The sequence below is a fragment of the Carcharhinus amblyrhynchos genome, chromosome 13 (genome assembly GCF_965287045.1).
Source record: "Carcharhinus amblyrhynchos chromosome 13, sCarAmb.v2.hapA, whole genome shotgun sequence".
Lineage (NCBI taxonomy): Eukaryota > Metazoa > Chordata > Chondrichthyes > Carcharhiniformes > Carcharhinidae > Carcharhinus > Carcharhinus amblyrhynchos.
The window spans coordinates 23,246,617-23,260,528 of NC_137336.1; the positions used below are offsets into that span (position 1 = coordinate 23,246,617).

Sequence of the window (13,912 nt, forward strand, 5' to 3'; positions counted from 1 at the left end):
CACACATGAGGAGGTCTCAACCGGGATCTTGGGTTCATGTCACACAATCTGTAACCCCCACAGCTTGCCCAGGCATGTAAAATCTCACTAACTGTCCTGGCTGGAGACAATATACATCTCTTTAACCTGTGCTTAACCCTCTCTCCACTCACATTGTCTGTACTTTTAAGACTTGATTACCTGTAAAGACTCACATTCCAACCATTATGTTGTCGATTGAGTTTGCGTCTGTATATGTCCTGTTTGTGAGCGTAACTCCTCACTCACCTGAAGAAGGCGCGAGATTCCGAAAGCTTGTGCTGTCAAATAAACCTTTGGACTTTAACCTGGTGTTGTGAGACTTCTTACTATGATAGTGAATGCCATTGTTATGATTTTTCAAAAGTTCCCCAGATATTAGATCAGTCCAGCAGATTGGAAATTAGCAAATGTAATACTGACATTCAAGAAAGGACAGAGAAAACAGGAAACTGCAGGCCAGTTTGCCTGACATCAATCACAAGGAAAATCTTTGAATCTATTATTAAGCATTATATCCTCAACAATCCAAAAGAGAAAATGATGGAAAGTCTCAACAGGACTGGCAGCATCTGTAAGGAGAGAAAAGAGCTGATGTTTTGAGTCCAGATAACCCTTTGTCAAAACTCAGAAGAGTTCAAAATCATGTCGACACCAGAATTCATTGAGGTGGGGACGTAAGGGTACAAAGCTGAGTTGTTCGTCTCAGAGAGGGGAAGGTTGGAGGATATGGTGAATGCACGGCAAGGGCTAGGGCTAGAAGAGTTGGAGGTCGAGAGATAGGGACTGGTGGAGGGACTGGGATGGGCAGTGATGTTGATAAGCTGTTGAAGCTTGCGTTTCTTAACAGTTGCAAGAAACAGAAAAAGTTTTTTGTTAAGACATCAAATGATGCAGAGGATGAAATGAAACTGGGGACAGGGACAGCTTTGAGGGAGAGTAAGGCTGTGTTGTCGGAGAGAGATTTGAGTGTCTTCCTGTGGTGGCGCATGGCAGTGAGTGTGGCTTTCAAGATGCAGTGAGAACAGCAGTTCAAAGAATGTTGTATATCCTGGAGATACCTGTAATCCTAGAAGTTACATGTGGGGTGGAATTTGAGTTGAAATTTTCACATGGGGTAAGTCAGAGGTGAAGACAGTTATTGAGGAATGAAATGTGACTGTGGATGCGAGTCTTGGTAAATACATTGTCCAACACTAAGAGAGAAATGGAAAGCAGTGAAGGTGGATAGAGGGGGAATGGACATATGGAAATCCTGTTGGAGAGAAGAGCAGTATTTCTTCAGGGTAGGCATACCTGGAAGTGGAGTGGCAGTGAGTCAAGTATTGGATAAAAGCAAATTACTGTGGATGCTGGAATCTGAAACCAAAATACAAAATGCTGAAAAATCTCAGCAGGCCTGGCAGCATCGGTAAGGAGAGAAAAAAGCTGACGTTTTGAGTCCTGATGACTCTTTGTCAAAGCTTTTCTCTTCTGGTTTCAGATTCCAGAATCCATAGTAATTTGCTTATATCCTTAACAATGTGCTTAGACAATCATAGCATGATTTTAAAAAGTTAACATGGTTTTAGTAAACAGAAATAGCATGTGATAAATTTATTTTAGAGTTTGTTGAAGATGTAGTAGGATAAAGGGAAAATGGTAGATGTAGTGTACTTGGATTTCCAAAAGGCATTCAATAATATGCCAGACAAAAAAAAATGCAAGGTAAAGATTCATGGATTTGGGGGTAATATATTAGTATAGATAGGGGATTGGTCAATGGACAGGATTCAAAGAGTAGTGATAAGATGAGCATTTTTAAATTAGCAGTCTGTGACTAGTGGGATACTGCAAGGATTAGCACTGGGGCCTCAGCCAAAGACAGAGTTATGTATCTAAGTTAGCTAACAATGCAAAGCTAGATGGGAATGTAAACTGAGAGGAGGACACAAAGAAGCTGTAATAAGATCAAGACAGATTAAATAGGCAACAAGGAGGCAGATGAAACATAATGGGGGGAAATGTGAGGTTATTCACTGGTAGCAAGAAAGACTTGAAATTTATAAATGCTGACATTCAGATGGGCTTAGTTGTATTTGTACAAGGCACACAGAAAATAAGTATGCAAGCAATTAGGAAAGCAGATGGCATGTTGGCTTTTATTGCAAGGGAACTGAAGTACAAGAGTAAGGAAGTTTTGGTAAGTCTGTACCTGCAGCATACTTAAGGAAAGATATGCTCTCATGGGAGATAGTAGAGCAAAAAGGGTGGTCTCTGGGATGAGAAGGTTCAATTAATTCTACTAATTTATTCCATATATTTATTCATCTTTCCAAAAAAAATGCTGCCTGATTTCCATATTTAGTTACAATTTTTAGGTTGCATACTCTCATTTTTTCTTAAATGTGCCATTTTGCCTGAATATGCCTAATCAAATCCTTTCACTATTTTTCTCTGTCTTTCCATGTGCCTCCGAATTTCATTCTTCAATACTTTTCAGTCTTGATTTCCATAATTCAGAAAAGCTATACCGACAAATCACTGTAAATTTCTGTTTATTGTGGGAAAATTTGAAGAAACACAGATAAGGCTATAGGATTAATTGAATAGATTTCAAAGAGACAGTATAAGCCTGATTGACTGAATGGTCTCACTCTTTGTTGAACGATTTCTTAATTCTCTTGTTTAGCATATTTGGCCTTGTTTTCATATCCTTTCCAATTCTCCACTTTTCCCATTTTTTGTGCAGTTTTAAAAATTTATTTTAACTTAATTAAGTTAAACACTTAGCTCATCTTTGCAGTTGCTTCAGTTACTCTCTGCTAATTCATTAGACATTATAGTTATTGGATGCAGTAGTACAGTGGTTGCGATCCAGAGGTCTGGGTTAATAGTCCGGAGCAGTGAGTTCAAATCTCACCATCACAAATTGTGAATTTAAATTAAATAAATCTGGAACATAAAGCTAGCTTCAGTAATTATGTCCATGAAGTTGCTGGACTGCAGCAAAAATTCAACTGTTCACTAATGCTCTTTAAAGGAAGAAGCTTGTCTTCATGATCTATTTAAGTTTAAGTTTATTTGTTAGTGTCATGAGAAAGCTTACACTGACACTGCAATGAAGTTACTGTGAAAATGCTCTGGTCGCCACACTCCCTCGTTGCGTACACTGAGGGAAAATGTAGCATGGTCAATGCACTTAACCAGGTATAGTCTTTTGGACTGTGGGAGGAAATCGGAGAACCCGGAGGAAAGCCACAAAGGCAACAATCCAAGTCGGGAATCAAGTCTGGGTTCCTGGTCTTGTGAAGCAGCAGTACTAACAACTGCACCATGGTGCCATCCATATTTGGCCTAGATGGCACTACAGACGGACAGCAATGTGTTTAACTCCTAACTGCTCTCTGAAAAGATGTAGCAAAGAAATACGAAAAGAATAAAACCAGTTAACATTACCTTACACATTGGATTTGGACAAAATAAAGGCATCCCTGCCAGGGTGACCAACACCCACAGAAACGCTTAAGGGAACTTTGGCATGGGAAACCTGTGCGGGGGGATGTGCATTGACAAACCTGTCGTATCAGGCAGCCAGGACTGAACACGCAGGGGCGTCCTGTATATGTGCTAAAGTTAATTTCCTAAGTAATGGAAAAACAGTGTTCCAACCATGTATAACCTAGACCACAGAGCAATTACCCCACAGGAGGAGTCCATAAAACCCAGGTTGTTTGGACACACAGCCCATTTTACCCACCCACCCATCAGTATACCTTACTAACATCCGGGGACTTGTGCCAAAATCGAGAGAGTTACTCAGCAAACTAGTCAGTCACACTCTCAGAATTATTTGTATCAGCTACAGCTCCAGATTCCTCCATCACCATTCCTGATGTACTATTTTACCATGACCTCATCCAGCAAAAGAGGAGATCCACCAGATAAGGTGGAACTGTGGGTATATAATAAAGAGGTGGTCTCTATGGGAGACATTAATTGTGACTCTCGTTCCCAAGAGGTCTGATGGCATTATGTCAAGCATGGGAAAGGGAAATATGAGCTGATTGCCATCCAACATTCACCCTTAGATGATGAATGAACACTAGTTGGAAAGAGAACAAAGAGAAGCAAGTTCACAGAATCTATTCTGGCTGGGAGACTTCAGCATCTATCACTTAAGATTGGCTCAGTAGTTCTACTAATCATTGTGTTCGTCAAGTTCTGATGAACACAGCTGCCATTCTAGGTGGTGGTGAGGGCACCAACACTAACTTAACCTTGTCCTCATTTATCTGCTGCAGGTGCATCTGACCACCATAGTATTATTGGAAGTGACCACTACATAGTCCTTGTGTTTGGTGCCTTCATACTGAGGACAGCCTCCATTGTGCTGTGTGTACAATTGTGCTAAATGGAATAGATTCAGAACAGATCTAACAGCAGTAAGCTGACCATCCTTTGGGCACTGATTTGATTTATTATTGTCAAATGTATCGATGTACAATGAAAAGTTTTGTTTATTGCATGCTATACAGACAAAACATAGCGTTCATAGAGAAGGAAAGGAGAGGGTGCAAAATGTAGTGTTACAGTTATAGCTAAGGTGTAGTGAAAGATCAACTTAATATAAGGTACGTCCATTCAAAAGTCTGATGGCAGCAGGGAAGGAGCTGTTCTTGAGTTCAGGGAGGTATTGGACAATATTTGAAGTCTGGCCTTGATTGAGAGCTTGGGAATCTTAAAAGAAGCCTACCAAGGAGTTAGGAAATTCTGGCATGAGTATTTTGACATTAGATGCTTTATTACAAAGTTAAGGTGTTTTTGCTGCAGTAATTAATTAACCTTACCACTCCCTCCTGCAAAGGAAAATGGACCCTTACATTGATTACTGTTGTGTTGGTGTTGAAGCGTATGGGTTACTTTTCCAATGGGAAAAGTACTATCATACATTCAAAGCTGAAAAAAAAGTGCCTGTAGACCCTAATGTCATGATCTAAATGCCTGTGATACCTTGAATTTAGAAAGAAAATATAGTATATGGCTTTCACATAGATAAACTCCCTGACAATTGAAGAACTCTTGGTGAAACAAGCGATCCTGACAAGTGAATTTCAGACCTGATTTTTATAGTAGGAACATCTCTTGTATAACCCAGCCTCATTATAAGGCTGCCAATAATAAAAGTAGCTGTTTTTCACCACCTTCAATTATAAGTCTTGCTGTGATAACAGCAACTCTTTAATAAGGCTTCCAAATTTGCCCTGGATGCTGAATTGTTCCTATGCATCCTCTGTTTTCTGCAGGCACTTCAGATATGTTGCAAATCTCATTATGAAACTAAAATAGTCAACTTCTAGGTGGAATGCTATAATGAGCAGTGCACTTAGAATAGTGCTGATTGGGCAATTATTACCAAAAGCCCAAAATCGCCTTAAAGGGAAATCTAAAGATTTAAACAAAATACATCTCATTTATTCATGTCTGAAGGGATGATTGTCTGCCAATCTCACTCCAATGATAACATAGCTATGTGATTTTACTACCAAAGTACACGTATCAATTGTGATTGGGTGGCACGTTGGCACAGTGGTTAGCACTGCTGCCTCACAGCGGCAGGCACCCGGGTTTGATTCCTGGATTGGGTCACTGTCTGTCTGGAGTCTGCATGTTCTGCCTGTGTCTGAGTGTGTTTCCTCTGAGTGCTCCAGATTCCTGCCACAGTCTGAAAGACGTGCTGGTTAGGTGCATTGGCCATGCTAAATTCTCCCTTGGTGTACCCGAAGAAGTGCGGCAACTAGAAGATTTTCACAATGACTTCATTGCAGTGTTAATGTAAGCTTTCTTGTGATACTAATAAATAAACTTTCAAGATGCATGCGTGCAATATTATGAATAAAGGGCAAGCAAGGTGGAATCAGTATTATGGGGATAATAAGTTTTCCCCGATAACAAATAAAAAACTGCACTGGAGTAAAACAAGGAGCACACGCGACACTTGTATGTTGTTACACACTCAGTTTAAAATATGCACCTTCCCATCAACTGAGGCTAAAATGTTTTATTTTCATCTTTCCCACAGGGGAAAAGAAAACAAACAACATGAGCTGTTTAAAAGTCATTCTGCGTATGAGCTGACTAACAGCTGAAACTAAAAACCAAATTCAGAGATGTGGTCAATTCACCTGAGGGAGGGAGCAACAAAAATCTTTTGTTTGAAGTTAGTTAGTTGCAAAAAGAAAATTGTTAACTCACTGAATTGGGGGGGATGAATTGAATGAACCTCACAAAAGATTTTGTAATCAATTCAAAGTGCTTCAGTTTCAGCAGTGCTGAATTACTTTATATCAGAATGTTCAGCATGTCTCAATCATATCTCAAAGAAATTCAAATAAAATTAATAATGTGTTAATCTTCTGATTTTAACCTTAACCTGTTTGAGAAATAATCATTAAATGGAACTAACAATTAATATTACTGTAAGAAAACAACTCAACTGCTGAGAAAAGATTTGCTACTCAATAATAATGACTTCAGGTACGCAAGAGTGATTATTTTTATTTGAAGTGGCTTTTGAGCTAAACAATTAGTTTCTGCTTTCCGAATATAACTAATTTCCCCTCTCTTCTATTTACACTCCTTAACTTCATAAAATTGTCGAATGTTACAGCGCAGAAACAAGCAATTCAATCTATAAAGTCTGTGTTGGTCTTTTTCTCCCAGTAGGGCTACTTAATCTAATCCTACTTTCTTGCTAGCCCTCCAAACTCTTTCAATTTTACTCAATTCACTTTATGGAGCTGATTTTGTGTCAGCTACCATCCATTCCAGAGATAGGAGAGACACTGACATTTTAAAAATGGCCTGCCATTCACCACAGGATGGGCTGCTGATGAATATACATCCAAACGAGTAAATTCATCTGTGCTGTGTTAATAAATAAAGGTAATATTTACAAGCCAACTCCAATTGCCAGTGGAGTAGAAAATGAAAATTCCAAATAATTTTCTCCTCATATCTCAATGCATTCCTTCACAAGCAATACAACAATGCAAAGGCAGGTTCTTCCCTTTCTTTGTTTCTTCTCCCCTTGAAGTTCAAAGTCTATATAATGTGCAAATCAACCTCTGCGCAGCAACAAAAGTATTCAACTGTCTTATATTCCAGAGAATCTATTACTAAAAGAAACAAACAGCACCATAAAAATGCTTACTGAAACTGGACCTCATTTCCTGGCAGGTAGAGAGCAATGTATAACAGGCATTCACTAGGGGAAAATCAGAAAGGCCAGGGAGTGATGGAATGTAATAATGGACTTTTGTCTGCATTGCACCAGGAAGCTGAGGATGACATTCCTGCCTGTTTTAAAATGCGCAGCCTATCATCACTTAACTTTACTAAATAACATCATTCTAAATGTAGAAAAAATTCCAAACTTTTAATACCCTGTGCTGACGGGTAGAATTGATGCATTGAACTTGTTATATTGCATGGTATCACTATACTCCTGAATAGGTCACATTCAAATAATTCAAGATACAATGCAACAGTTGCAATATTTTGTCACTTTGTGGGTTGCTGGAGTGAAGACCTAGCGATAATGTTATTTATGTCAGTGTTCTGGATAACCTTAGAGTAGGTGACCAAAATGGAGCTAAACATTGGCACTAAATTTGTGTTAGGTAATTTTTCTTGGTTATTTTCAAAATCCATTGTACTATTCAGGGAAGTTCTGTTAGTATTCTTCAAAATGATTGTTATTCTCAATAGCTTCTAGAGGCACTGTACTGACTGGAAGGTTGAAAGATAATGAAGGCAGTATTATATCTGGGGAACAAATCTTCTTATCAATTAGCTCCACTGAAAGACTAGTGGTAGCACAGAAAAGAGTGTCACACGTGAAGCTCATCACTGTACTGGCACTAGACCAGTAGATGCATCATTAAGAAAGGTGACTGAAAGACTAGGGCTAGCCCAATGGGAGTGTCATTCAGGAGAATCACTAATGGACTGATGCTAACCCAAAGGATGTAATACTTAGGAAAATCACAGACTAAACCAGAATGAGTGTCATATAGGTGGGTTTTGCCCATAAAATTGCTGATAAAATTTATAGCAAAGCTCATTCAACAGTTGTTAAATGAACCTGAATCAGTCTCTGGGGATTGGATTTACTGAAGATTAACTGCAAATTGCCATGTGTCCAGAAGGAAAGACATTCAGGCGATTCACTTGAATTGGTACTTGAATCACTCAGCATGCACACTAATAGCCATGGGTCAAATATAATTTACGTCTGTGTTTCTGGTATCTAAACACCTACTGTTTGTGGAAATTTCTGTGGGATACAGTTCCAATTATCCCAGACACCATAGCAGTAATATAATTTGACTCACTACATAACGTGTCAATACTAATCAGTGCTAAGGGGTTGTGCAGTAGAGCAATTACATTTTTAAAAACTTTATACCTACAAACTTTCCTTTCAGAATTTAAGCTTTTCCATTCCACAAGTCGACAAGTCAATCTATACATAAAACAAAAGATTTCTTGTCTCTGGGGGACCACATATAAAGATACCAGAATAATACATGTTTTATAAACTATCTAGATACATCTCCTGATTAACAAAACCACTACCTATAACATGCTGTTTACTTTACTTCATTTCACTACCACAACAAGCAATTTAATAAGTACAATCAACTAAATAAAAGAAAAATAAAGCTTTAATTATTTAACCATTGTAATGGTGTTTATTATGCATTATGATTAGGCATCACTGAAGCAACATTTATACTCATATAGTTCTGTACAAATATATATTAATGATTCATTCCTGTAAACAGGTAGTTCTATGTTCATAAATTACCAAAAATTACTTGAGTGTTCAAAAAACTCAATGCCTTTCAGTTTTAATTTTAAGCCTCATTAAACAAACCTGTGAGTGCTGCCATCTCAAAGAAACAATATACCTTCCAAAAACAGAGACCTGAGAGAAAGCTGTAAGAAAGATACAATATTGAAGCTTGAATTGCAGTTATAGCTGATTGAGCCATGATACCACTCTAGCATGGTGTAGAATGGTTACTATGCCAAGCTATAACATCACTGCATAGACATACAGTAGTAAAAAGACAGTGCAAAAACAGTAGTGTTGTGGCATTACACTGTATGGAAATTAGGTAAGTTTTTTTGATTTCCAGAGAACTATATTTACACTGAGTCTAACACCATTCTGAATCCCCAAGGCAGATATTTGAAGCAATGAGGCATTTCCAAATTAAAACTCACATCCTTAGTTAAAAAAATCAAACAACCAAAACAGTAAGCAATGTCCTACAGGCAGATACCAAATCAAAACCACCATACAAGAAAGGTGGTAATGATGAAATCTGCTGCAACTGGAATTAAACTAGTACATTAACTGCCTCATGATATGGTTACCATTCAAAAGATTCAATATTAAAGAGCTAAAAATTGACCACTATCTATATATTTCCAGAAACTCCATTGATATTTTCCACTCAGCCATGGTAATGTCCACTTTACATAAGCGCAGCAGTTACAAATCCCACTGTATACGTTCCTACTTGATCTGTGAACATCACGAGAACTGTGTCCGTGACTTCCATCAATGGGATGAAAGGCCATTGAGTATCAGTGAATCACTTAGAGAAAGGATATTAAGAAATAAGAATGTTACCAAATGAAGGAAGAGGACCTCCAAGGCAATCTGTTAGATTTTCTATTTTCTATATTACAATGTAGCTTGATTATATTTAAGGATAATACATTAACACTGCAATGAAGTTACTGTGAACATCCCCTAGTCGCCACACTCCAGTGCCTGTTCAAATACACTGAGGGAGAATTTAGCATGGCCAATGCACCCTAACCGGCACATCCTTCAGGCTATGGGAGGAAACAGGAGCACCTGAAGGAAACCCACACAGACATGAGGAGAACGTGCAAACTTCACACAGATAGTGACCCCAAGCCGGGAATCAAACCCAGGTCCTTGGTGTTGCGAGGCAGCAGTGCTAACCACTGTGCCACCTTGCCACCCCAACCTGGTGTTGTGAGACTTCTTATTATTTTACTATGGTAAAGATCTCCCAGTCTCCCAGCAAAGGTAACCTCCCAGTCCCCTATTAAAATAGAGGGTGGGAAGGGCTGACACATGATTCTTAGCCGCCAGCAACAGGATGTCAGTGAGGTTCATTCATGAAGCATTAGCCCTGAGCCTATTGTAGTTCAACAGTGGCTCAGGGATTAAATGGGAGTCAGAAGGCTTTCCCACACCTCTGGAAGGTGGCCCAACAAAACTGTTGAGTTTACTAGTGGCCTCCCAGGGATGAGTCGCTTGTTATCAAGCACTCTGTGCCCAATCAAAGGATGCGGCATTTGGGAGATAGAAACATGGATGGGCATGGATGGGGGTACAGGAGGGTTGCAGTTCCTCATTGCTGGCAGGACCACTGGGACAGACTGAAGGGTCACCAAAGGACCCCAGTTCAAAGTCTGGGACTGGGAAAGGCAAGATAAGGTCAGAGATAAGTTTAGCCTCTGGTAGGCTGGCAACTCTTGGCCTATCTGACTTCCGCTGCAGCTTTCTGAATCCCAGGGAAGGTGTAATGATGGTCACATAAGTCCCTGATGGGCACCTATAAAACCATTGGGCCTCCTGTATGGAGCTGACCAGGATTCTCAACTGGTTCATCTCCCAGTGGGCAAGACCTCTTTCAGGTCGATTAAAACATGTACATTGTATAAGAAGAGTTCAAGGTGGGAGCAGGCAGTACTGCATGAATTGTCCATGAAGAAACTCCAGCTTTAACTCAAGTCAACTACATGTGCCTGCCACAGGTATTAGTTAAATTATAATTTTGAACTCCGTTATCATCAGCCATAGATTGCAACTGTGATTTGTGAATGTTTGCCAACATTCACCTTAAGGCAAACTCAAATTGATTTCCAAACCATTTTGAGCTTCTAGAAGATCAGCCAGGCAAAGGTTTCAGGTATGGTACAGACTCACTTAATCATTATGCTTGAATTTATGTATTTTCGGTTCAGTTCCATTTGTTTCATAGCATATCAGTACAACACTTCATGCTAAGTGTGCTGATACCTGTCATACCTGACATCACAGCAACCCAACATTACTCATACAACTTCAAAACAGAGGTGTATAAAAACTGCCATCTAGAGAGTGACATCTTGCATCACGTATACATGCCAAAAGTGGCATGTCACATCCAGATAGTTTCCCATAAGTTTTGACTATACTTCGCTTGTTCCAAAGCAACAAACTAATCCTCAGTTATCTTTCACATTCTCACACATTACATGCCTCAGCGCATGACTGCAGACACTTCCAATTGTAAATACCAAGTTTTATCAACCGCAGAACAAAAACTCCACAGGATAAACCAACTTGTTACTAATACTCTTGTTAAACAAATATTTCAGTCCACAGTTCTCAAAGACTCTCTGCTAGAGCCTGCACAAGTACTCAAATCTCAATGTCCTTTGATGGGAAGAATTATTTTGCTGGCTCACAGTTTCAGAAAGTGACTCACCAGAAGTCGTCCTGACAAGGTCTGTCGTATTTCTCAATCCAAGAAACGCAAACTGATACAGCCTCCAAAAGCGCGGCTCTCCAAAGATAATAGAATGGTATCTCGCCCACTGATATATGATTTCATCCTTGGGGTAGCCATCTAAAAATTGGATTAAAAAATAGTTCACTATTTTTCTATTAAGACAGCAGTTTTGAGTGAGCATACCATCTTTTATTCGGGAAGAAATCATGAAGGAAGAAAAGATGGCTAAATCCACAAACCAAGTACACCACCCTACCATCAGCACTAGCCCATCTATTCAATATCCAGAAGCAAATAATCAGAGGAGAGCTTCAATCAAAATGTAATTATGGATGAGTAATGCCATTCAGCCCACCATCTATTCAGAAAGACACTGCAGTCTTATGATTGCTTCACCTAATTCTTTCTTAAAAGGCTTTGAAGTTTTTTCTTTGCCTCCACTTCTCGATCTGAAGATTGATCATTCTTGGTGTGAAGAACTTTCTGATATCAGGTGGGAATTTAACTTCTATCAGCATGAACCTGTGCACTCTTGTCAGCGATTCTTACAAGTTAATTTAAAGTAAAATTGCAGGTATATCTTCTTAATCTTCTTAATTGTTGGATACACCATTAGCCTTTCTATGAACCTAACAAGATCCCCCTCCCTAATGTATATTATCGGTACGCTGGGCTCAAATATATAGGTCACTGCAAAGGCTGAAAGTACAGGTATTCACTGGGGTATCTGAAAGAACTTCAATTTTCTAATGCAAACTGGTTCACCTGGATTCAAATTTCTGTTCCTTTTCTCTAATGTTTTGTGAATGTAACCCCTTGAGAACTATATTTAGCTAAATAACAGTATTTTTAGCATGAATTCTGCCAAAATCTTCCCATGGTGGCAACAACTAAAACAAACATCTAATTTATTTTATTAAGTCCCTCCACCTGGCCTATGTCCTAAACTTGGCTTCTTTATCCTGAACCTGAGTTCATTTGCTTTGTGCCTTAACGGTATTGTTTCATTCTGCATAAACATTTATTAATATTCAATTGAGCAAAATTTCAGAATATTTACCTAATCCAGCAACAATACTATTCTACCCTTGTCTATTGCAATTCACAAGTGCCATTAAACTCCCCACTGCCCTTCTGTCTAATGAATGTCAGCAGTGTATTACAATGAGTAATTATAATTACACAACCAGATATATATATATATTCATAAAGATTATTATATTTTAAGTTAATTCTTGGTGTTGCTGATAAGTCCAGCATTTATTACCCATCCCTAGTTGAGAAAGTGAAGATGGACCTTCTTCTTTGGACCAATGCAGTCCATTTGGTGAACGTCCTTACATAGTGCCATCAAGGAGTGAGCACTATGATTTTCCTTCAGCAATAATTAGGAATGGTGATATAGGTCCAATTTAGGATGGTTGTGTGAATTGGAAGGGAGCTTGGAAGGACAGTTGTATTCATGGACCCGCTGCCCTTTTCCTAGTTGATATAGGTTGTCAGTTTGCAAGGTGCTGCAGAAGGGTCCTTGGTGAGTTATTCCAATAGATAGTGCATATCAGAGACATGGGGTTCGAAATTTAGGTTAATGGATGAGTGCTGATCAATTAGTCGGCTTTATTCTGGATAGTGTCAAGATTCAAATTTTGTTTACAACTACATCCAACTAGGGAAGTTGACAGTATACTGTCACATGTCTAACGTGCTTTTTTGTGGAGAAAAAGCTTTGCAAAGGCAGGAAACAAACTAATATGTTGTAAGCACAGTCACTGAACTGCTTTAGTAGCCCAAATACTTATGTGTTGGTGATGAAGCATGATTATGAAATAAATCTTTACAGTTACCAGTATCATGTGTTTGTGAAGCAAAACTATTTAGTATTATAAACACAAAGCTATTAAATGGAACATGTTATTTGCCGGAATTCTCTGGGCATTCACACCATGCTGCTGCTGCCAGCAGGAGAAAAGAATTTGACACTCAGCCTAATCTCCTTTCACTGCAGTGGGACCATTGAATGACAGCTGTGGTGAGGTCAGAGAATCAAACCTATTGGGTACAGGCACCATCACTTCATGTACATGGGAACAATCTATTACAGGATCTATTTTAACTTGGGAGGAGAATGGGCATGCAAGGACTAAAGCATGACGTCACCATTGGTGGGCAAGAGTCAAAACTGGTTGGGGGCTTCAAGTCTACAGAAGGTAAGATAAAAAAGAGTTTGGTGAGGTTGGCAAGTTGATCAGTGGAGGAGAGAAGCCATGGATGTGAAAGGACCATGTTATCCTCTTGGCCCACAAGGA

General features: G+C 39.1%; 1 protein-coding gene across 2 annotated transcripts in view; it reads right to left on the minus strand.

Moving 5' to 3' along the window:
* The window catches only part of LOC145351766 (gamma-aminobutyric acid receptor subunit gamma-2-like), a 120,932-nt gene that overhangs the window by 80,160 nt on the left and 26,860 nt on the right, over nucleotides 1-13,912 (minus strand). For both annotated transcript variants that reach the window (XM_080201386.1, XM_080201387.1), the window contains exon 7: nucleotides 11,583-11,723. In XM_080201386.1, the coding sequence (XP_080057512.1) occupies nucleotides 11,583-11,723 (141 nt within the window). The remainder of the gene's footprint in view (nucleotides 1-11,582; nucleotides 11,724-13,912) is intronic.